A 26,046-nucleotide genomic window follows, 5' to 3' on the forward strand; every position below is an offset into this window, starting at 1 on the left:
CTTCACCACTTCTATTTTCATAGGCTTAACAAGCAATTTTAAGTCAGGTTTGTGCACACAGGTAGCAAAAGATATAAGCTGAAAACTGAGTTATTTGGTTGGGTAAATTTAAAATCTTCAGGGATTTAAAATAAGCCAATTTTGATTGGTTTCAAAAAGCAACACACTCATCTACAAATGATGGCCAATCAACCTCAGGCTGCACAGAGTTAAACACAAGCTGTGTAAACAAAAACGGACTCTCAGGTGAAAACAAACCAAAATTACTACCCACCTACAAGACTGTTTCTAAGTTACTACATTCAGATGAAAAGCCATGGGGGGGGGGGATGTCTTTTTGTTTACACAAGAGTGAGTGTAAAAATGGAAACCCTTACTTTTTGAAAAGAGCTGCAACCTCTCAGAAATCTGCTTTCCATGGGTTTCCTAATTATATGCTGTTCAGCCTAATGACTGCGTGGAGAGAGGTGAACACCACAAAGGCGGCGGGACTGGGACAATGAATGGGGCCCCATCATCCATGTAAATTGCAAATTAGATGCCGGCATATGTGACTCAAAACAAATAAGACTGACATGAGCTGCACATTCAAACAAGCGGATACCATGGAGCCACACAGGAGAAAAGCCCAGGGGCCTGGTCACTACAGATCTCCCAGGATATCAAGGCTTGGGGATGCTCCCCAGGAACGGGGGCTGATGCTGAGGCACACAGAGTCACAAGCTCCTGCTCTGTGCTCCCTGCAAGGATGCCTGAACACGGGTGGTGTAGAGACAATGTGGCCTGAGCAGACCACTCACCTTCCTCCACCTCGCCTGTGACTTAGGGCTGAGGGAAGCTCATCTGACATTTCTCAAACGTCTGCACTAGGTATTTTCTCCCTTCTTCAGCCCATCTGAATAATCCAAACCCTAAATGCAGTGTTTTCTGAATAATCAAACCTTAAATGCTCACTGAATTGGAACAATGGATGGGCTCCCATTCTCCAGGCAGTCTTCTCATGGCAAGATGGTGTTCTATATAAAACTGCTTTGAATAAGAAGAAAGATAGGGGTTCCTAAAAGTCATCAACCCAGGACAGGTGCAGGCCTGAGGGCCCATGATTTATTTTACCTCATTTTACTTAATGTTTTGTTCCCTAATGTGTCCTCAGAGGACAAGAGAGAATGAAAAAGAAGGCAGAGGGAGGAGCAATGAAAGGGGAGGGGGCAAAGAGGGAAGAAGGAAGAAGATGGGAAAGGAGGAGGAGAAATAAGTCATTTAAGGCAGTTTATGATGTGAGTGAGTGAAAGTCACTCAGTCATGTCTGACTCTTTATGACCCCATGGTCTACACAGTCCATAGAATTCTCCAGGCCAGAATACTGGAGTGGGTAGCCTTTCCCTTCTGCAAGGGATCTTCCCAACCTAGGGATCAAACCCAGGTATCCCGCATTACAGGCAGATTCTTTACCAGCTGAGCCACAGGGAAGCCCAGTTTATTATGTACCAGGTACATATTAAGGACATCACATTCACTGCCTCACTCACACATTTCTTAAATGAATGAGTCATAAGGATTTATATTCATTAAGCCCAAGTTGCCTTTATTACTCTTCTATTTCAAATTTTTTCTTAATTTAAACTAGTTATTCTCACTAATGAACATTAGACTAATTCTAATAAGTTCCACAAAGGAAACAAATGGACTTTTAATGAACACTGCACTAAACCAACCAAATGATTTTAGGGAAAATTATATCTCAACAATATTTTAGTCTGTCCCCAGGAGGAAAATGTATATTTCTCAATTTCTTTAAATCTCTTATTATAGCTTTCAATGAAGTTTCACCCTTATCTTCTATAGGTCTTATATAGGTTAAAACACAACAATTATGACATTAATATCACATTTAAATATTTATTTTGTGCTCAAGATAAACTGCTGTATATTTTAGCAGTATATAATATTTCCAAAAAGACCAACTATGACTTCTTCCTCAGAAGCACCGAGAATTATTACTTTACATGCTTGATCTCTTTCTCCTGCCTTTTTATTTCCCCAGTGAATTTACTTCTTTGCCCATTTCCATTCATCTGTATCATTTTCCTAAATTACTCCTTTGTTCCTTTGTAGTGGACATGTGTTTGTTTTTTTTCTTTTTAAATCTACCTTTTGTTGTTGTTTTAGTCACTAAGTCATGTCCAACTCTTTGCAACCGCGTGGGCTATAGCCCACTAGTCTCCTCAGTCCATGGAATTTCCCCAGAGAAGAATCCTGGAGTGAGTTACCAATTCCTTCTCCAGGGGATCTTCCCACCCAAGCAACTGAACCCTCAAATCCTGCATTGCAGGAGAATTCATTACCACTGGGAAACCCAAAAATCTTCCAGGTACTTTTAATTTGAAACTGCCCCTCCCTCCCTCCCTTCCTCCATGTGACTTGGTGAGGCTATCAGCAGCAGCCTTCCTTCCTGGTGACAGGAGTGGCCACGTGACAGGCTATCCAATCAAATACCCCAACCCTCTGGAAACTATGATTAAATAGAGGGCAGACACATAAACAAGCAAGGTCAGAGTCATTGATGGATCTGAAGCTGGGGGAGAAAGAACTGCTGTCCTTTCCTCTGGGATCGGCTGCAGTGAAGATGATTTAGTTTTGAAAATACCAGCCTTGAGACCAGCTAGACAGATTTGATCTGCATGAAGTCATGGAGAAGGAAGAAGAGCCAAGAGACAGGGAAAGAAGGGGGTCCTCATGACACTGTGGAGCATCTGGAGCCAGTTATGCCTGAAGGTAGCTTTACACAAACCAATAAATTCTCATTTTTCACTTGAGCTAATGTGAGATGGATTTCTGTTACTGAATCCACAAACTCCAAATGTAGCCTCCATTTCATGTTTTTCTGCAATGTCAACTCTATTCTTTATTGCCTCCAATAAAGATTTTAACTCTATCACCTGAAGCTAATATAATATTGATAGATCAATTATAGTTAAGTTTTAAAAAATTTTAATTCTATCAAAATCTGTCATGGAATTTCTTCCTTATATTACCATGTTCACTTACCCTCTCAGCTTTCATTTTCATCTCATTTTATTGTCTTTTAATCTCAGTTTATTCCCCCCTAATAATCTTTCTACTTTCATTTCATAAGGCCATGTCTTTGCATGTTCCTTACATTCATGCAGTTTATTGTGATCCACACAGTCAAAGGCTTTGGCATAGTCAATAAAGCAGAAATAAGATGTTTTTCTGGAACTCTCTTGCTTTTTCAATGATCCAGTGGATGTTGGCAATTTGATCTCTGGTTCCTCTGCCTTTTCTAAAACCAGCTTGAACATCTGGAAGTTCATGGTTCATGTATTGCTGAAGCCTGGCTTGGAGAATTTCGAGCATTACTTTACTAGCGTGTGAGATGAGTGCAATTGTGTGGTAGTTTGAACATTCTTTGGGATTGCCTTTCTTAGGGATTGGAATGAAAACTGACCTTTTCCAGTCCCGTGGCCACTGCTGAGTTTTCCAAATTTGCTGGCGTATTGAGTGCAGCACTTCACAGCATCATCTTTCAGGATTGGAAATAGCTCAACTGAAATTCCATCACCTCCACTAGCTTTGTTCGTAGTGATGCTTTCTAAGGCCCACTTGACTTCACATTCCAGGATGTCTGGCTCTAGGTGAATAATCACACCATTGTGATTATCTGGGTCATGAAGATCTTTTTTGTACAGTTCTTCTGTGTATTTTTGCCACCTCTTCTTAATATCTTCTGCTTCTGTTAGGTCCATACCATTTCTGTCCTTTATTGAACCCATCTTTGCCTGAAATGTTCCCTTGGTATCTCTAATTTTCTTGAAGAGATCTCTAGTCTTTCCCATTCTGTTGTTTTCCTCTATTTCTTTGCATTGATCGTTAAGGAAGGCTTTCTTATTGCTCCTTGCTATTCTTTGGAACTCTGCATTCAAATAGTAATATCTTTCCTTTTCTCATTTGCTTTTCACTTCTCTTCTTTTCACACCTATTTGTAAGGCCTCCTCAGACAGCCATTTTGCCTTTTTGCATTTCTTTTCCATGGGGATGGCCTTGATCCCTCTCTCCTGTACAATGTCAAGAACCTCCATCCATAGTTCATCAGGCACTTTGTCAATCAGATCTAGTCCCTTAAATCTATTTCTCACTTCCACTGTACAGTCAGAAGGGATTTGATTTAGGTCATGCCTGAATGGCCTAGTGGTTTTTCCTACTTTCTTCAATTTAAGTCTGCATTTGGCAATAAGGAGTTCATGATCTGAGCCACAGTCAGCTCCCGGTCTTGTTTTTGCTGACTGTATACAGCTTCTCCATCTTTGGCTGCAAAGAATATAATCAATCTGATTTTGATGTTGACCATCTGGTGATGTCCATGTGTAGAGTTTTCTTTTGTGTTGTTGGAAGAAGGTTTTTGCTATGACCAGTGCGTTCTCTTGGCAAAACTCTATTAGCCTTTGCCCTGCTTCATTCTGTACTCCAAGGCCAAATTTGCCTGTTACTCCAGGTGTTTCTTGACTTCCTACTTTTGCATTCCATCCCCTACAATGAAAAGAACGTCTTTTTTAGGTGTTAGCTCTAAAAGGTCTTGTAGGTCTTCATAGAACCGTTCAACTTCAGCTTCTTCAGTTGGGGCATAGGCTTGGATTATCGTGATACTGAATGGTTTGCCTTGGAAATGAACAGAGATCATTCTGTCATTTTTGAGATTGCATCCAAATACTGCATTTTGGACTCTTTTGTTGACCATGAAGGCTATTCCATTTCTTCTAAGGGATTCCTGCCCACAGTAGTAGATATAATGGTCATCTGAGTTAAATTCACCCATTCCTGTCCATTTCACTTAACATTCACTCTTGCCATCTCCTGTTTGACTACTTCCAATTTGCTTTGATTCATGGACCTAACATTCCAGGTTGCTATGCAATATTGCTCTTTACAGAAAAAGCCTTGACTGTGTGGATCACAATAAACTGTGAAAAATTCGTAAAGAGATGGGAATACCAGACCACCTGACCTGCCTCTTGAGAAACCTATATGCAGGTCAGGAAGCAGTAGTTAGAACTGGACATGGAACAACAGACTGGTTCCAAATAGGAAAAGGGGTACATCAAAGGTGTATATTGTCACCCTGCTTATTTAACTTATATGCAGAATACATCATGAGAAACACTGGGCTGGAAGAAGCACAAGCTGAAATCAAGATTGCCGGGAGAAATATCAATAACCTCAGATGTGCAGATGACATCACCCTTATGGCAGAAAGTGAAGAGGAACTGAAAAGCCTCTTGATGAAAGTGAAAGAGGAGAGTGAAAAAGTTGGCTTAAAACTCAACATTCAGAAAACTAAGATCATGGCATCCGGTCCCATCACTTCATGGGAAATAGATGGGGAAACAGTAGAAACAGTGTCAGACTTTATTTTTTTGGGCTCCAAAATCACTGCAGATTGTGACTGCAGCCATGAAATTAAAAGAATCCTTGGAAGGAAAGTTATGACCAACCTAGATAGCATATTAAAAAGCAGAGATATTACTTTGCCAACAAAGGTCCATCTAGTCAAGGCTATGGTTTTTCCACAGCCTTGGTCATGTATGGATGTGAGAGTTGGACTGTGAAGAAAGCTGAGTGCCAAAAAATTGATGCTTCTGAACTGTGGTGTTGGAGAAGATTCTTGAGAGTCCCTTGGACTGCAAGGAAATGCAACCAGTCCATTCTAAAGGAGATCAGTCCTGGGTGTTCATTGGCAGGACTGATGCTGAAGCTGAAACTCCAGTACTCTGGCCACCTCATGCGAAGATTTGACTCATTGGAAAAGACCTCGATGCTGGGAGGGATTTGGGGCAGGAAGAGAAGGGGACAACAGAGGATGAGATGGCTGGATGGCATCACTAACTCGATGGACATGAGTTTCAGTAAACTCCAGGAGTTGGTGATGGACAGGGAGGCCTAGCATGCTGCGATTCATGGGGTCACAAAGAGTTGGACACGACTGAGTGACTGAACTGAACTACATTCACACAGGGTATCCCATGTGCCAGGTACTGTAGTTATACACACTTTAAACACATGAATTTAGTAAATCTTCACCCCACCATTGTTGTGCCAGCCTGTACTCATCTCAGCTCCATCAACACTCCCTCTTAAGGCTGGAACTAGTTATCCAGAAGAATCTTTTTTCTTGTATCATTCTTGGCTGGACTTGGCCAATAAGAGAAACTTTCAATTAGATATTGAAAATGAAGTAAAATGGATGCCTTTATTATCCATGTACAGCCAGACTGAGCACTGAGCACCAGTGACTCTGCAGCAAGCTTTTCATGTTTTGACAACAGTGATCTGAGATTCTTCAATAGGTGAATTAATAAACTAGAAAAAAGCCAAACCTCCACCATGATAGTCCTTAGTGAAAGGCAATTATTTGGAGATGTGAAGATTGAGAACTGAGGGATGGCAGGCAGCATGGAAACCACAGACAGACACCTGTGTAGCCAAGGGCAAAGTGAGCAGATAGAGTAAGAGAAGTCAAATCCAACTGGCCCCAAACTTACTCATTCCCTTCACTACTCCGGTGAAAGTTAAAACAATTCTTGGTGAGAAGAAATTGCTGGATAGGATAGGTTTGTAGGACAGAAGTGAATAGTACGATCTGTATTTAGTCATAATCTCAAAACACCAGTTTAGTCATCCTCAAGAAATTCTTTTGTTATAAACTCTCACATTAGGAAAGCTCTCCAAGTGTCATTAAGTAGGCACATGGACTGGAAATTCCATCTTAATAAGGCTTATTTCTGTTTAGGTATGTTGCATGTAAAAAAACTATTAAATAATTAAGTTGTAAACATTATTTTTAAAAGAAAATATAAATCTCTGAAATATAAGTAAATGGAGGATCTGATATTCATCAGAAAACATATTTTTTTCCATTTTCTAAATGATGGAGCTTTATCATTATTAGCAGTATTATCGTTGTTGATAAAAGCATTTTAGAGTTGATAAAAGTTTCCATATTTATGATTAATTTTATCACCACCACAATCTTATGAAGAAAGCAGAATAGATATTATTAACTATTCTGCCTTAGAGATGAACAAAACCTAATATACCTATTTTAATACTAAATTCTAAAAGCACTATTTCTGTAAGTTACATCAGGGAATTACAGGATAATAAATGTTTTTCCAATATCTTTTTAGTGACTTACTTATCCTTAAGATTTTTCTCTTTCTGATGGAATAGAAATTTTGTCTACTGATAAGTTTCGGGTTTTTTTCCCCATTATTTTTATTAGTTGGAGGCTAATTACTTTACAATATGTGCTGGTTTTGCCACACATTGACATGAATCAGCCATGGATTTACATGTGTTCCCCATCCTGAACCCTGCTCCCACCTCCCTCCCCATCCCATCCCTCTGGGTCATCCCATTGCACCAGCCCCGAGCACTTGTCTCATGCATCCAACCTGGACTGGCGATCTGTTTCACACTCGATAATATACATGTTTCGATGCTGTTCTTTCAGATCATCCCATCCTCGCCTTCTCCCATAGAGTCCAAAAATCTGTTCTATACATCTGTGTCTCTTTGTCTGTCTTGCATATAGAATTATCATTACCATCTTTCTAAATTCCATATATATGCATTAGTATACTGTATTGGTGTTTTTCTTTCTGGCTTACTTCACTCTGTATAATGGGCTCCAGTTTCATCCACCTCATTAGAACTGATTCAAATGAATTTTTTTAATGGCTGAGTAATATTCCGTTGTGTATACGTACCACAGCTTTCTTATCCATTCATCTGCTGATGGACATCTAGGTTGCTTCCATGTCCTGGCTATTATAAACAGTGCTGCGATGAACATTGGGGTGCACGTGTCTCTTTCAGATCTGGTTTCCTCGGTGTGTATGCCCAGAAGTGGGATTGCTGGGTCATATGGCAGTTCTGTTTCCAGTTTTTTAAGGAATCTCCACACTGTTCTCCATAGTGGCTGTACTAGTTTGCATTCCCACCAACACTGTAAGAGGGTTCCCTTTTCTCCACACCCTCTCCAGCATTTATTGCTTGTGACTTTTGGATAGCAGCCATTCTGACTGGCGTGAGATGGTACCTCATTGACATTTTGATTTGCATTTCTCTGATAATGAGTGATGTTGAGCATCTTTTCATGTGTTTTTTAGCCACCTGTATGTCTTCTTTGGAGAAATGTCTGTCTAGATCTTTGGCCCATTTTTTGATTGGGTCATTTATTTTTCTGGAATTGAGCTGCAGGAGTTGCTTGTATATTTTTGAGATTAATCCTTTGTCTGTTTCTTCATTTGCTATTATTTTCTCCCATTCTGAAGGCTGTCTTTTCACCTTGCTTATAGTATCCTTCGTTGTGCAAAAGCTTTTAAGTTTCATTAGGTCCCATTTGTTTATTTTTGCTTTTATTTCCAGTATTCTGGGAGGTAGGTCATAGAGGATCCTGCTGTGATTTATGTCGGAGAGTGTTTTGCCTATGTTCTCCTCTAGGAGTTTTATAGTTTCTGGTCTTACATTTAGATCTTTAATCCATTTTGAGTTTATTTTTGGTGTGGTGTTAGAAAGTGTTCTAGTTTCATTCTTTTACAGGTGGTTGACCAGTTTTCCCAGCACCACTTGTTAAAAAGGTTGTCTTTTTTCCATTGTATATTCTTGCCTCCTTTGTCGAAGATAAGGTGTCCATAGGTAGGTGGATTTATCTCTGGGCTTTCTATTTTGTTCCATTGATCTATATTTCTGTCTTTGTGCCAGTACCATACTGTCCTGATGACTGTGGCTTTGCAGTAGAGCCTGAAGTCAGGCAGGTTGATTCCTCCAGTTCCATTCTTCTTTCTCAAGATTGCTTTGGCTATTCGAAGTTTTTTGTATTTCCATACAAATTGTGAAATTATTTGTTCTAGTTCTGTGAAGAATAGCGTTGGTAGCTTGATAGGGATTGCGTTGAATCTATAGATTGCTTTGGGTAGTATACTCATTTTCATAATATTGGTTCTTCCAATTCATGAACATGGTATATTTCCCCATCTGTTTGTGTCCTCTGATTTCTTTCATCAGTGTTTTACAGTTTTCTATGTATAGGTCTTTTGTTTCTTTAGGTAGATATACTTGTAAGTATTTTATTCTTTTTGTTGCAATTGTGAATGGTATAATTTCTCTTTCTGTTTTCTCATTGTTAGTGTATAGGAACGCAAGGGATTTCTGTGTGTTAATTTTATATCCTGCAACTTTACTATATTCATTGATTAGCTCTAGTAATTTTCTGGTAGAGTCTTTAGGGTTTTCTATGTAGAGTATCATTTCATCTGCAAACAGTGAATTTCACTTCTTCTTTTCCTATCTGGATTTCTTTTTCTGCTCTGATTGCTGTGGCCAAAAACTTTCAAAACTATGTTGAATAGTAGTGATGAGGGTGGGCACCCTTGTCTTGTTCCTGATTTTATGGGAAATGCTTTCAATTTTTCACTATTGAGGATAATGTTTGCTGTGGGTTTGTCATACATAGCTTTTATTATGTTGAGGTATGTCCTTCTATTCCTGCTTTATGGAGAGTTTTTATCATAAATGGATGTTGAATTTTGTCAAAGGCTTTTTCTGCATCTATTGAGATAATCATATGGTTTTTATCTTTCAATTTGTTAATGTGGTGTATTACATTGATTGATTTGCGGATATTAAAGAATCCTTGCATTCCTGGGATAAAGCCCACTTGGTCGTGATGTATGATTTTTTTAATATGTTGTTGGATTCTGTTTGCTAGAATTTTGTTAAGGATTTTTGCATCTATGTTCATCAGTGATATTGGCCTATAGTTTTCTTTTTTTGTGGCAAAAAATATGGAATGCTTCATGAATTTGCATGTCATCCTTGCACAGGGGCCATGCTAATCTTCTCTGTATCATTACAATTTTAGTATATGCTGCCAAAGTGAGCACTACTGATAAGTTTTTATTAATGTTAAGAAAGTACATATATCATTCTTGAAAAGAGCATTATGTCTTTGGTTTCCCCTGATGAATACCTTTCTAATATACTTTGAATTGATTACCAATATGGTATTTTGGGAAAGCTTACCACTCTAATTTCATCAAAATCTACACAGATCACATTATTTATAAAACTTAAAATGGCAGCTAAAATTTGTTTAACTTAACTTTAGAAGTACTGCTCTTCATGCCTCTGATAAGATTGATGAAAACTAATAATGTTACTGAGGTTTTCATTTCAAACCCATCTTTTGTCGAAAGTAACAGGATAGAATATCTCCAGTTTCTTTAATTACATTAGAAAAATTTGGCAGGGGTACATCCCTGGAGATTCAAAAAATAAATAAATAAATAAAAGTCAGATGAGCTGTTTTTAATCATTTTTTGATAACAGTATCAACAAGATAGGTGGTTAAATGGGTTCAGGAACCTTGTGAATATGCCCTTCTGACCTAAATGCTTCTTAACATAAATTTCATATTGATTTGGCCTTCTTAGAAATCTAACCTCGTTTCATTGTTTTGAATTAACAATGATATCACCCTAAATTCTTAAATCACTCTTTAAAACTGAAGGAGGACCAAAGAGAACTAGTATTTTCTGAACTGGCTCTTCAACAGAGCCCTTTACATATCATATCTAATTTATCACTTGCAAGAGCTCTCTGAGGTAGATTTCATTACCCCGATTTTACATATGAAAAAAAAACAAACCAGATTTGGAGATATGTGTAACTTGTCCAAGGTTATCCAGGCAACATGTGGCAAAAGAAGCCTTTTATCCCTGGCCCAACTCCCAACTCCTTTTCTGACCTGTGTGACAGTGGAGGATATTATGAGAAATTATTTTTTCCTGTTTCATGATCATTGAACTTGGGGGTGAAAGAAAAGACCACTGCCCCCAGAATACTCTTCCCCTTGGAACTCTCAGTTATTCTGAGGTGGAAATTTAGTCAGCTAGTCACAAGGAATCTCTTCTCAGCTTGCTTATTCACATCTCCAAAGGTATAAAGGACAGTCAGCTTCTAAAAGAAAAATGATTCCATCTGGCCCATTGATCAGTGTTCTAATAAAAAGTCTGACCAGAAAGGAGGTAGAAATTAAAAGCTTTGAACTGTAACTGTCCCAGTTTCTTGGTTCTCTAACAGACATCAGAAAGTTGACTTGATTTTGGTGAAAACATAAAAAGAAAAGCCAAGATGCTGACATGTATTGTTTCTAGGAAAATCAGATACACATGTGACAACACATTTTGTTTTAAATTAGTAAGTCATTAATATAGTGCAAAGAGACATTTCACATTATGAAAAGGTAATTCTGTTAAACTCTCTACAAATGAATTTCATTTTACTGAAGTCTTATGGGAGACACAGTTTTGTATTTCACGGAGATGCTGTGGCCTCACCTACTGAACCAAGAGACGTTCTTGGTTTCCTGTGTTTTTCAAGACCCACAATTAAATTTCATATCGTAGGGACAACAAATGTATTATTCTAAGTAACTTGACTCTAGGGGAATATCAACTACTTCACAGGTAGAATACAAATATCATTCTCACTTTAAATCTGAGTAAACAGTCTTAAAGACTTTCTAAATCCTATTATACGTACAAACTTTGCATGTAAAGGTTGAGCCGAGCAGGCAGAGGAGTGTAAGTAAACACATCCTTCTCCCATAAGTACACAGTATTGAATGGAGGAGAAAGGGGCTTTCTACTCTATTCCCTCAATCCCTCAATCAAAGACCTTTTAAAAGAAAAGGCAGAGTTAAAATAATAACCTCAGCTCCATGATAAGGAACTTCTGTATTTGAATTTCATTGAATTATAGAGTTAGATAGTGTCTCCTGGGGGTCTGTAAAATGGCAGCCACCTCCCCAGACCACCACGACCACCCTCTAACCCACACCATTTACAGAAATTCAAAGTTTCTTCAGGTCAAAACAGTGGAGGCTCAGGGTCTCAGTTTTTCTCTCCCACGAGAGCACAGGATCCTTTGATCTGAAATCTAATGATAATCTATTTTGACCTATATTTTAAAAATTTCATTTAAAATCTTGACACAATAACCAGAGAGTGACCTTTAAGAGGGAGGCAGCAGATTGTAACAGAAAGAGTGGACTGGGGAGTTTGATTCTTCAGTCTCATTTTCTTCATCTACAAAATGGGAATCAGTACATGGATTCTGTGAGAACTGGAAATGATCAAAGCCTTGGCACAGTTCCTCATGCACGGCAGTGCTCACTAAGTGGTTGTTATTATGGCTGTGATAGTCGTTGTGTAAGCAGAAGTTCTTATAAAGCCTCCCGATAAAATGGCCTTGCTGGTAATTACAGACATGTAGCTTCTTCATCTCTTATCAATCTTAAACCATCTTAGAAAAGCACTTTTGGTATTGGCATATGTTTATACGTTTGAATTAAAATGTAAAACCTCACTCAGTTCTTACTTAAGCATTGACCTATTGCAATTTAATATCAGATGACTGTTGCCATCCTACAAAGAGATGCGGCACAGCTGGGGCTCTGGAGGCACAATTCAGTAAAAGAACTAAGTGATGGGGCAGAGCCTGTGTGAGATGACAAAGATGCTTCAGGTACTTTGCAAAGAAAAGGGAGCTTCCTGACCCAACAAAGGCAAACATTTTATCTTAACTGATTCTAACCCATAAAGAACCTGACAAACAGTTCCTACATTCCTTCTAGAAAGCAAAGAATTCATGATATGGAGACAAATAAGCTTCCACTGCAATTTCAGGAAAAAATATTCTTCTAGGCCCCCAAGACAGTAGTGATAGCTGAGTAAACACATGAAAGCGTTGATGTACTAGCTACCTTATAGCCAAAGAAGAAATGTGTTTGCTACAAGCTTGTTTCCTCTCTCTGGCCTTCTGCTTCTAAGCTGGCCATCAGGCATCTATTGTCTTCCTGCTCCTCTTGGGTCTTGTGATCATCTGCCCCCACACTCATTCCAAAAGAAATCGTAGTGGGGTTTAGTCTCCCTAGCATTCCAGTTCTTCTGCAATTCTAGACTAGAAACCACGGGAGCATCACCATCATGACAAGGAAGCTATAGGAAAGGCTGTTGGAAACCCGATTTCCAGGTCTGCAAGAAGTACATGACATTTTAAAGGCATTCTACAAGGTTCTAATAACCGTTGAGAGAATAATTTAACATTTAAACTTCAACAACTGACCCACTAGCCCTGACGCGAGTTAACTACAATTTTCCAGAAAATCATGAGGAATAGCTTGCTTACGTTACTCTGGTGCTTATTGACCTCCATGGCATGTTTGATCTCAGGCGGCTCCTTCATGTGAGCATAATCTGAGACTCCTTTGGCAGCATCATGCTTCTGCCTGTAGGCAATCTGAAGGAAAAAACAAATAACTGTTAGTTTCATTTGGAGGTGTATGAAATTTCTTACCCATTAAATTTCAGTGTTTTGCTAGGATTTTACATAGTATTTGGTCAAATTTGCCTAAGCCTTTATAACGAAATAATAAATACAATACTTTAATCTTTGTGCTTCTGTTTAGACTCCTAATTCCAACTCATGTCATTTATTTCAGAAGTTTTTGTCCACATGCTAAAATCCCCACTTGTATTCCTCTAGCTTAAATCTCATCTACAGTTTTGGGAAATCTTTCCACAACCAAGAGGTTTTAGAGTAATATATGTTCAAGGTTTAAATCCTGGAAAAGTAAGTGACAAAACTGGGGAAACAATTGGATATTTAAAAGTGAACTGTTCATTTTTTAATTGACTGTTATAATTTTATGGAGGCACAACTATAATATTAAATAAATCTTATTAAAAGCCCTAACCTTTGGGAGAAAATATAATGAAAGTCTCACATATGTCAAGCCTTGTTCTCTGTTAGACAAATAAGCACCTTCGCAATGACACCCATCAGTACCACGTTAAATCTGCCCCACACGTGGTTGGAGAGAAGGTGTGAGAATAATCAGAAGTACTTCAGAGGTAGAAATAACCAAACTCAAAAACAGAGTTAAAAATTAAAGGAGATCCCTAAGACAAAATTATCCCCTTCCAGGTAGTCTATTCCTATATTATCCTGTTTATTTCCCTTGTAAGTTTAAATTACAAGCTTTCATCTTCGTAAATTTCTGTCTTCTCTTACTAGAATGCAACTGTCTAATTCACTAAATCCTTATCACCCAGAATAGTGCTTGACATAAACTGCAATAAACATTTGCTCAGTGAGTGAATAAATTAATAAATAAGTGACTAAATTAATGAGAATAAAACAAGAATAAATTAAGTAATTACTTTTAAATGAAAATATATGTTAAAAGTTTAATGATAAGATGCTAAATGGAATTGGAATTACTTGGTGCAAAATGTGTGTGCTTAGTACAACTATTCAAGTTCAAAACTCTTTTCTGACTTCCTCACCCAAGTTTGTTTTTTTTTTTAAACTTCCAGTGAAAGAGAACTCAACCTGGGCATCACAGTTTCTAAATTTTGAAGGTTCTGACACAAAGTTCCTCCTTTAATGAAACTCAAATCTATCTCCCCAGCAATGCAACCATTTGGCCATACAGGAGGATTCTAGTTAACAGGACAGAACTCTAAATGTGGGAATCCAGCTCTCAGTGATTTCCACTCCCAGAATATCTGTGCAGATTAAGGCACTAAACCCCTGTATAGTCTACACACTCTCAAAAGTACAAATTCCAACTCTTCCACCTCTTTGCTAAGGTGTCCACAATATACCAGATATGGCCTGACTGGTCCTAATTAGAATTCTTCAATTTAATCTAGGTTATCATCTCTAATGTGCTAAATGCTGTTAGTACATCCATAGATCATGCCAATTTCTTTTCGATTACTATGTTGAGATTTCTGTCAACGAATGCCCCTAAGTCTTGCTCACTCCTGCTTAGCTCTGTTCCTACATCTGATTATTAAGCTTCCCATATAGCACCTCATGTTATTCCAGGGATAATTCATCATGCTAGAGTCTGTTCCCTGATTTAATCCATCAGGAAATCTAATTTTGATGAACATATCTTTAAAATGTTCACCAATTAATTATGTTAAACAGAAACCCATTAAGAACCTCCATTCAGGCTGAGAAAGCCCATCACCCCAGTTCCATTACATTCTATAACTTGGTGGGGGGAGGAGTTTAATGGGTGGCCAAGTCTCTTAAGCCAAGGAACAACTTTTGAGATCTGCTGTAAGTAAAAAGAACTAGCATATGCCTGTCTCCTTTCTGCTGGATGCCAGGTTGATTCTGTGTTTTTGACTGTGGCACTTGTGACATTATAAACATAACCAATGCAGCTGATCGTTTTGTGGGTTATCATAGAAGTAGTGAGTCATCAGGCACAATTTTAAAGAGCACTCTTTCTTAAAAAGGCTATGTAATTTTCTACTTGCTGCATTAAAATAGTCATTTCATTTATAGCTGCTACTAAGCACCACTTTAGAATTACGATTACATCAAATTGGAGGCAGCTGAACTTTAATTTATCATATTAATTTTCATCCTTAAAATAGCTAATGGAAACGTACGTTGAGCTAATAAATTTGATTTCTTAGGATGTATCATTATTGTGTAGCATTTCCCTAGGTTAACACTGTGTTCTTCATAGCTTGTGAGTTAAGGCTGCTATGGCACTGGACACCTAACTAGGGGAAGATATTTTCAGTAGTCTTATATAAACTATATGTAAATATGTTTACACAAGGAATATATAAACTTATATATTTCATCATATATGTTTATATCTCATCTCTACATATAAAAGATGTATTATATTTCTGATTTGCAGTATATTTCATAACTACTATACAGGTACTGAAGTGAAAGTGGCTCAGTCGTGTCCAGTTCTTTGCAACCCCATGGACTAAATAGTCCATGGAATTTTCCAGACCACTGGAGTGGTCTTTCCCTTCTCCAGTGGATCCTCCCAACCCAGGGATCAAACCCAGGTCTCCCCCATTGCAGGCAGATTCTTACCAGCTGAGCCACAAGGGAAACCCAAGAACACTGGAGTGGGTAGTCTATCCCTCTTCCAGCGGATCTTCCTGACCCAGAAATCTAACTGGGGTCTCCTGCACTGCAGGCAGATTCTTTACCAACTGAGCTATCAGGGAAGCCAATCCCATAACACAGGCAACCCTGAAGCTATGGAAACAGGACCTTGTGGCCACTGTAGATACAAACATAAGCTCTCATAAATCTTCGCTGTTCAGATGCTTGAGCAGCCTGTATCACTTCTATGATAAGGGATTATTTAGCCTCAGCATGAGACAGCCCCTGTGAGAAGGGTCTCACCACTTCATGGCACAGTCCATCCATTTCCAGAACCTTTCTTTGTGATCTTTGTAAAATTTTTAGTGAGAGTTACCTAACAATATGTCCTCCTAAAATCTCCACATCTGTCTCTCTTTTTTTAAAGGGATTTCTATGTATCAGTCATTTTCTATAAGGAGCATTAGCCTTGTCACTTCAATCTGAATAGAAGCATTTGAGAACATTTGCAAATTGATTTGAAGATAATAATTTGTCCCAATATCAAAAGTTTAGGATACTTTTCACTAGAAACTGGAACATGCTCACATTTTAGAATTTGCCTCATATTCTAATTCAGGTTGCCACAAATCTGATACTATTTGGACACAGTAAAAGGTTAGTTCTTTAATCATCACAGATACTATTAAATTGTTCTACTTTCTTGCCTGTCATTATCAGGTAAGCTCTGAGAATTCCAATTTTAACAATAATAAAATAGATTTATGTGTATCTAAAGAAATGTTATTATAATTACATAAATCTTTGAAATAGACACCTTCTTCAGAATCCAGGTATTTCCTTTCTAACAAGTTCAAAGGCTAATTATGACCCTGGGCAGCGATGCTTCTTGAGAGCACATATATTTCTTTCTTAGGGTGCATATTCTCCTCTGGAATAATACCTGTTACCAATTAAGTGACAATCTATTCTGGAAAAAAAAAGGAACAGATTCCAAAATGTCCAATATGGATTACTTTTTATGTTAAGTTCTATGTACACATAGTTTTGTACTATAGACATGCTTATGCCATAAAAATTTGAGAAAAGTTGTGCACTTGGAAAGCAATTAAGAATGTAAATATCTGAAAATGTTACCTTCCCCAGTAAGTATAAAACTAAGAAAAGATTTTTCTTTTCTTTATTGTATAACTATTGCTTATTATTGTCACAAAAATCCTGTCAAATATCAAATGTTATAATTATTTGCTTTAAAAAGTACTCTGTATGATTAGCAAGTGGCTGGGTTACCGGGTGTTGGGTGGGAAAAAAAGGGCGGGCATATTAGTCATGGTCAGCCATGCAGAGTCCTGACATATATTTTTAGCCTCATGTTGCACAGCTGAGATTAGCTTACTGCCAAGCTGGGTACACAGTGGACATCTAAGTCTGTGATAATGAAGTACTTAAAGATATTCTGCAAAGAATAACTATACTTGGTGTTGTTCAAGAGTAATCTATTTTCAGACTATTTTAAAATTATCTACGTATCCTCTACTTAAAAATAAAAGGATTCTGGAGAAAGAAGTGAACTTGTTTAATAAAAAATTTAAAAAGAGGGGTAGAAATAGTAAGAAAGAGGTGGTAATGGATATAGCTTAGAACCCAGACTCTAGAGCAAATTCACCCGTGTTCATACACTGGCTCTACTATTTGTCAGCTGTGTGACCTTGGGCAAGTCACCTAGCCTCTCTGTGCTTCAGTTTCCACACCTCCAAAATGAGACTATCTCATGGAGTTGTGAGCATTAAATGATATAAATATATCTGAAATGAATAGAACAGTACCTGACACATAGTGAGCATTTTTATGTATTTATTATTATTAACCAAAAATGTAGCATGAAAAATATAAACTATGTAAAAGGAAACATTTCTTTTAAAAAAATCAATCAACTGAACAAAAATCCATTTTACAAGTATCTATTGAACACCCCTTGTGTTCTAGGAGTCCTCAGACTCCTAAGCACAGAGATGGAGCAGGGAACAAGACAGATGAGGTTCCTGCTCTTATGGATGAATAAAGTAACCAAAAAAAAAAAAAAAAATCAGAGTGTACTATGAAGAAAACATAGCAATAATATGAGTGAGAAAGAGGTGAAATATTCTATTTTGAAATTCTGTTTTAAGGAACACAATAGATTAAGTGCATTAAGGATTCCTTCTGTGTTAATGTATTCTAAAAGGAAAATTACTCCTAACTCTCATGGATTCAAAATTAGCTTACATGATATAGTTCTTAAGTCTGTCTTCAACTTGCAATCATTAAAATAGCCATTTCCACCTGGTGGAGGCTTTTATGGGAGCCTGAGATAGTGTAAGTGAAAACACCATCCATCCACGAGGAAAAAAAAAAAAAATTCAGGAATCACTTCTTTAATTGAGGGAGCACAGATCTGTGGATCCTGTCTTTCACCATTAATTCTTTATGTGACTTTTAATAAGCTATGGGTATGTTCTCTCACAAGTTAAATCAAAGACTAGTTTAATATTTGCTATAAGATTGTAATCTAAGTAAATTGTCTAAATAAGATTCATATTTGCTCTGTTAGCAGTGGTGAATGGGGACTAGGAAAGACTGTATCATGTAACTAACACACTGGGAGGTCCTTGTCACTATCTGTGACTATCAGTGACCGTCACTATCCGTGACTGCTGACAGAACATGAATCAGTTGCTTCCAATGTTTCACTCCATATTTATTATCTAAGATAAACAACTCTTTATAAAATGCTAAACAATGTGTATTAGGTATATATTTGATTTACATAATTATATAATAATTTAGGAGAACCATACCTCACTCTGTAGCTGTGTAACTTCTCTGGCAAAGACACTGTCAATTGTGGCTGGCATCTGCTTATAAAGAGAATTGGAAAGGTCCGCCTTAATGGTGCCTTTGTATTTTGCCTGGGGGGGAAGAAGGAAAAGAAAAATAAATATGTCTTAGTTTTTCTTTTACTGTGAATATTGAAAGAGAATAAAGAAAAGTACTTTCTTAGGAAACAAATTAGTTGGGATTGACATATATACACTGCTATGTATAAACTAGGTAACTAATGAGGACCTACTGTATAGCTCAGGAACTCTACTCCAGGCTCTGTGGTGACCTAAATGGGAAGGAAATCCACAAACGAGGGGAGATATGTACACGAATAGCTGATTCATTTTGTTGCATGGCAGAAAATAACACAACATTGTAAAGCAACTATCCTCCAATAAAATATTTTTAAATATATAAAGTCAACTTTAATCTCAGATACCGAACCTAATGGTCATATTTGAAGAAATAAATCCAATTTATCATGGTAAAACCTTTAAATCAAACATGCAAGAAAATAACAACTGGAAGAGGGGGGTTGAGGGATGGGAGAAATGGGTGCAAAGCGGTCAAAAGGTACAAACTTCCAGTCATAAAATCAATACATGGGGACATAAAATCTAGCATGGTGGCCACAGTTAATAAAACTGTATCACATATTTGAAAGTCACCAAGAGAATAAATCTTAAAAAATAATCATCATAAGGGAAAAAAAAGAAATAAGATGTGTCACTCCGTATGATGACAGACTTATTGTGGTGGTCCTTTCACAGTGCATACAAATATGGAGTCCTGAAACTAATATAGTATTCCACGTCAATTATACCTCAAATGAAAATTTTAGTTAAATAATGGTTATTTTTCTACTTAACCCCATGCACATTTCTAAAAGTAATTCTGTTTGTGTATCAACAATTTCATATATTTGATCATCGAAAAATATATGAGAATGAGACATCTGAGCTGTTCCAGAAAACACAAGTCATTAGAATTTGTCTAGAACCTGAACACAAAGGAAAGCCTTCCTTTATTCAAGTCTTCTTAACTTCTTCCACCACAATGGCTGGGTGCTGAGGTGGGAGAGCTTTTTTGCTGTTTTTGCACTTTCCCACATACAATCTGCACTGCCTATAAATGATCTCAGTCATTACTCATAAAGAGAGACACTCATTCACTATTTCCTCTTGGGAAGATTAGGTTCAAAGGAATGTAACAGATTGCCCTCGTCCTTTTTTTTTTTCTCTGTAGTTAACTCCTTCAGGAAAAAGACTCAATTAATAATTAAGAACACCAAGTATTTCTCTGTGAAGGAGAAATAATATTTAATAGCTTACACAAGTAAACAAAACTGTGGCTTACCCCACTCTATCCACAAGTCCCTGACATTACTCTTACTTGGAGCCAGATTTGAGTGTTGATTCATTGTGCATATAACTTGTGTAAGCCTTGTGTTCCCATGACTCTTCAGATTTTCATACTTAAAATTTACCAGTTTTCTTCAAAATGCTTTCATGTTGGCAGAAATAATCGCAAGAATATCATGTTGATCTTTTTCCATCAACTTAAGAAACACTAGAGGTCAGTCATCTACAACACTATCTAATCATCTTCTTTTCATGTTTATCTCTTCAAAATGATCTATTCACAGACACTGGCACTGCCTCATCACAGAAATCACTGTTAACATTGTGCTTTATAAGACAATATAAGCTGCAGTTCTACGTGCGCTCAGAAAAAGATTATATGATTTTTCAGCTGGGAAATGAACGTAGCGCATTTCTTACTCTCTGGTTTCATAGCAGTATCTCTGTTGAACTGATCCTAACCAAAAATAGTTCAAACTGATCTGAAGTTACTTACCAAAGATACCACATTTTATGGGATCTGCTGATAAGTTTGACTTATTTTCAAAATGAGATTGGATCATTTATATCTAATAAGTCTATTAAGAATTAAAATAATGGAACTTCTGAAACTATTTTGTCAGTACTTTCTATTGAATAAAAATATCTCTTTTTAATTTGATGTAAATGAAAAAGGTTAGTCAATATAGATATGACGGAAACATATCAACAATAGATAATAAGCTACCAGTTTACATGAGTTAATTGACATAATGCATAGAATTACATAATTATACATTTATTATTAATATCAACATTCAGTGGTATTATCAGAAACATTATTCTCTAATTTTAATACACAAATTTTTATCTACATAAATAGAAAATAATCCAAGCCATTTAAATAGTTTTGATACCTTACCTCAGAAATAAAAGCACCAATGTGTTTTACATGGTTTAGCATAGGCGTGTCAGTCACAAACGTACACTTGTCTTTAGACTTTTTATACTCTTCTTTATAATGGATCTAAAAGAGAGAACATTTTACATAAGAGAAAAAAAACAACTGTAATGCTCCCTTTTTGAACAGAAGAATTAACCTGCACAAGTCTATATTCTGAAATAAATACTCCAATGTGGAATGACGCTCAAAACAAGCCAAATCAAATAAACTGATATCCAGCCCAGGACGACAAAGGTGATGAGGCAGGGTAAGAAAAAGGCTGCTCTTTAGATAAGCAAGGGTACAGTTACCATCAAGGATCATGTGTGTTGGACCCACACTGACTGTGGGTCCCATTTGTCCAGCTTCTTCAGCATAATTAAGAAACATTGGTACGACGTATAAAATAGCTAACTCATGAGACTCTACCGTATAACACAGGGAACTCTGCTCAGCGCTCTGTGGTGACTTAAATGGGAGGGAAATCCAAAAAAGAGGGGATATGGGTATACATACAGCTGCTTCATTTTGCTCTACAGTAGGGACTAACACAACATTGTAAAGCAACTATACATCAAAAAAATTAATTAAAAAATAAATGTTTTCTTTATTTTAAAAAGAAGCATTGCATAGGCTTCCCAGGTGGCTCAGTGGTAAGGTAAGAATATTGGAATGGGTAGACACTTGCTTCTCCAGATTTTCCCAATCCATGGGAAATGCCATGGACAGAGGAGCCTGGCGGGCTACAGTCCATGGAGTTGTAAAGAGTTGGACACAACTTAGCAACTAAACAACAACAAAGTATTGCATACTCAGAAGACTCCTTTATCACTTGATTTCTTCAAACCATGCTAAAATTTCTCAGTAAATAAATCTAGTTCTGTGCTAAGTATGGCCTTTCTCAAGATAACTTGAATACTGAGAACTAACACAATTTCGAGGGAATAAGTATAGCAGATGTACATAAAATAGGTATATCCAATTTACACATTTTTTGTGTAGCTATGTCATATCACACACACAAACTTTAACTCACATCTTTAAAAAAAAAAAAATTCTCCATTTCACTCATACAATTGTCCTAATTTATTGTTACTTTAAGCCACACACCCTAACAGGTAAGCCTATGGTCAAACAGAAACACAGTTGACTACCTCTGGGTTTAAAGTTAGGAGTCATCAGGACAGATGTGACCAATTAAGAAGATGACGAAATTAAACAAATGGAGATTACTGTTAGCATCATTACCTAGACATGCTGGATTAGAGGAGGGGGCAAAAATTGTGGCCACAGTGGGATTCTGGTTATTAATTAATTATGCTCAAATCAAAGGTTGAATATCCAATTTAGGAGAACCCATAGGCCTCCCCAACCTCCTCCCCTCCCCCAAGCATAGAACCCACCCAGAAAGCCTGTCACCTGTGGCGATCACTGCAGAATGCCCCCTTGTGGTGGCAGGCAGACAAAGGACAAAGTCCAGAAAGGCTTAGCTGAGCAATCCTCATTTCTTCTTTCCAATTCACCAGTGAGAGGAGTCACTCTTCCTCCCCTCAGGAGAGGCCAGGATTACTCTGCGAGAAGATCCCGCATGGGCAGATAAGTCAAAAAGAAGTCAGGAACTATAGAGAGGGACCTGAAATGTAATCACTAATTGCCATCCAACCTGATAACTGGGCAGGCAAAACTGATGACTGTTTGAGAGGATGAAGGTAATTTGCTGAAAGTTGTATCACCCTGTAATAAAGTCATGCTTATCTACCCAAGACTGTAAATACTTAGACTGAAAAAAATGTCATAGTTCAGATGATAAATTACATGGCCTCCCTAATTACAGCCTAAAAGTGAAGTTTAATGGTATACACTACCTGGTTCTTAAAGAACATGACTAATGTTGATGTTACACTTTAACATGACATAGAGATTTCACCATATTTGAACAGACCTAAGGGGCATTATTTGACCTGAGGTATAACCAGCCACAAACATACTGAGTAATGTTATTTTAAATGCCATATTTCATGGTGATGACTCAGATATTAGATGCTGACCACATTAAAACATTTGCTTTATTCATGAAATCAACATTAGAACATATTTATCTTATCTGAGCACTAAATTGCTTTTTTTTTTCTTCTCAGAGATTAGCCATAATTTTAGGTCTCTGAAAATCACCGTCCTCAGTCACTAGTAATTAAACCGTTAATGGCACTATGATAAATAGTAGGCTATTTTGATCATAAGGAGAAAAAAAAGTATCTCTGTTATATAATTAAGCATGAGAGAAAATAAGCTATCATTAGGTTTAAGTTTGGCTCATTATTTTTATCTTTCGCCACCATCTCTTCCCTCTCGCATTCACATTCTTCACAGCAGTGGTATGTGCTGTGGCTACAGCCTCTGATAAGCTCTGACTTGAGCAGAATGTTCAGGACAGGAGCTAGGGATAAAGGTGAAGTATTTACTTCCTCTGCTATGCAGGCAAATAGTTGAGTCTTAAGTGTGCTTTCCATTCCTTTCTTTGGTCTTTATTTAAAAGATACACACACACAAACACCTACTATATGCTTATTGTCACTCATATTGTATTTCTAATGAATTTTACAACATGACAGACAGGAAGCATATGATCTTAAATTTTTATATAAAGAATACCACGAATTAGTAGCTTTCGTATACCAGGAGAATTGGAAAAAATAGATGAATGGGAACTACGTCGATGATTAATACTAAATCTTAGGTAAAATAAAAATCACTGAGTAGACAGTCAGTTCCAAATCTAACAGATGGCCCCATCTATTGGATAGATTGCCTCTCCAATCCCTTTCTTTCCTAACAATAGAACTCAAGTGTATTTACGGGAGGAGATATGCCCCTACCGCAGCCGCAAAGGACAAACTGCTCTGAGACAGGCATGGCTTTCTCATTCCCTTTGGCCGGTGATGGGTCAGGGAGGACAGGTGCCCAGCTCTGGCCATGAGACATTCTTGGAAGTCTCCCCAGCATTATTACTGGTGAAGCTCATACAAGGGGAGAGACTTGCTGACACAGCCCATTGACACCTCGCCCATCCACCTTTTGTTTTTCCCAACCACAGAAAAACAGCAGGAACCAGGCCATCACAAGACAATAAACCACCATACCAATGATGGCAGAGCAGAAGGAAAGGAGCCTGAGAGACTGATAACATCAAGGCTGAAGCCCCTCTGTCCAGGATTCATCTCAAAAAAATAGTCATCTATCTGTTAAGCCTCTGTGCTAGGATTTCTGTGTTCTGTGTAGCCATCTGCACTCACAACCAACACACAATCCAAAGCTGATGACTTAATGTCAATAAGATGCCCTAAATAATTTACTGTCTGCTGACCTCACCCATTAATCCCACCATGTCTCAACTACAGTTCGACTTAAATTAGTTGAGTGTGCTTCCTCTTCTTAGCCTAGTTTCTTTCACTTTACTGTGAGACCAGCTAATGGCCGAAAGCTGAAGACAGATGTAGAAATGTTAGAGGGTATTTCCTTTTGCAAGCATTCTTAACCAGAAGGAGCTAGGAAGTCTTTTCATAAATGGAACCACATTGGCTAAATGCAATGAACCCTGGAAGACAGAACTGTGGCTCTAGCACTGTGTCTTAACTGAGGCGCTCAGAGCCAAGGCTGCTCTCCCAGGTTTCTGAACCCCATTGGAGCTTTCTCTGGAGGGGTAACCATGGAATCCCATGTTTTCAGCATCGGGAAGGGTTACCCACAATAAACAATGTTCACTTGCCTGGAAAATGTTCTTCCTGCTGCCACACAAATGAACACCCTAAAAAGGTTTGAATCAAAACACTGAGTCAGAGGCTTCTGGCAAATGCGGGCTCACTTGCTCTGCAGAGACTCTTTATCCTAATTTACAAGAAACATACAAAGGGTCCCTTTTAACCTACTATTTTTTATGACCACCCTACAAAAGGCTCCCAGATCCATGATGCTGACTGTTCAGTGTAGTCAGTGGGTTTGATTTATTCAAGGAATTGATTAGATAGCTGAGTAACAGGACAAAATACCAAAGAGAGGATAGCTGGGGAAATAAAAAGCATTACATGGCTAAGAGAAAAATAAAAAAGGCTGCCTCAGAGAACCAGGTGTCTTTCAAGATTGGGAAGTGAGCTATGCAGAGGGAAAACCCCACAGTATGGGCAGAGCACGTGCAGAGCAGAAACTAGGCAAGGCAAAAAAAAAAAATTTTTTTAATTTTTTTTAAATGCCTCATACTGATCCCCAAAATGAAGCCATCTGATCTGAAAAAGAGACATTTCTTTCTATGGAGAATTCTAAACAGTGCAAGCCTTCCAGGACTTATCACTAGGCCATTCTTATTTAACATTTTAATGAATTATCTGGCAGGGGCATGATACAGCGAAGTCTGCAGGTCTGCTGATGACCTCGCGCTCTTATGAAGAGGGAGACGGTAAACTGAAAGAGACGAACTGCAGAAGCTCTCAAAGGGCTGTGCGAGAGGACAGGCCACTACAGATTAGATCATCCATAGCAAGGGAAAATCACTCGGACTATTAAAAGAGGATGGGCCCTACGTGATCAGCTACAAGTCAGAAATTAGGACTGGAAATGGCTGAGGATGCTCTCCTTCCTGAGGCTGATCTAACAGCTTTCTGCAGCCCACCCCCCCTTAGTCCAAGAAACTGTAAATATCATCACAAAGCAGGCAGGAAACAGTAGGCTTCCCTACTCATAATCACAGCCACCCACATCTGGACCTCTGTGCACAGTTCTCGTTATTACATCCTGATAAAGACACATGAAAGCTCAAAGAGGTCCAGAGAGGAATGATCAGAATGATAACGAAGGGGATGCAGAGAGACTGTGCCATGAAGAGAAATCCAT

The 26,046-nt window shown here is 37.9% G+C and overlaps 1 protein-coding gene and 1 non-coding gene across 12 annotated transcripts in view; both read right to left on the bottom strand.

Annotated features, from left to right (window-relative positions):
- NEBL (nebulette) overlaps nucleotides 1-26,046 on the bottom strand; it is a 366,199-nt gene that overhangs the window by 86,676 nt on the left and 253,477 nt on the right. For 8 of the 11 annotated variants that reach the window (XM_043882946.1, XM_043882945.1, XM_043882944.1 and 5 more), the window contains 3 exons: nucleotides 21,142-21,246; nucleotides 18,855-18,965; nucleotides 13,270-13,380 (listed from right to left, as the gene is read on the bottom strand). The exons of 2 other annotated variants lie outside the window; for them this stretch is intronic. In XM_043882946.1, coding sequence (XP_043738881.1) covers nucleotides 13,270-13,380; nucleotides 18,855-18,965; nucleotides 21,142-21,246 — 327 coding nt within the window. Of the gene's footprint in view, nucleotides 1-13,269; nucleotides 13,381-18,854; nucleotides 18,966-21,141; nucleotides 21,247-22,581; nucleotides 22,726-26,046 lie in introns of those variants that run through there. One more of the 11 variants, XM_043882941.1, reaches the window with a different exon arrangement.
- On the bottom strand, nucleotides 9,858-9,960 carry LOC122682270. The gene has a single exon (XR_006337289.1). It is a non-coding gene; the product is annotated as a U6 spliceosomal RNA (small nuclear RNA).

Source organism: Cervus elaphus, chromosome 23 (assembly GCF_910594005.1).
Source record: "Cervus elaphus chromosome 23, mCerEla1.1, whole genome shotgun sequence".
In the NCBI taxonomy this organism is placed as follows: Eukaryota; Metazoa; Chordata; class Mammalia; order Artiodactyla; family Cervidae; genus Cervus; species Cervus elaphus.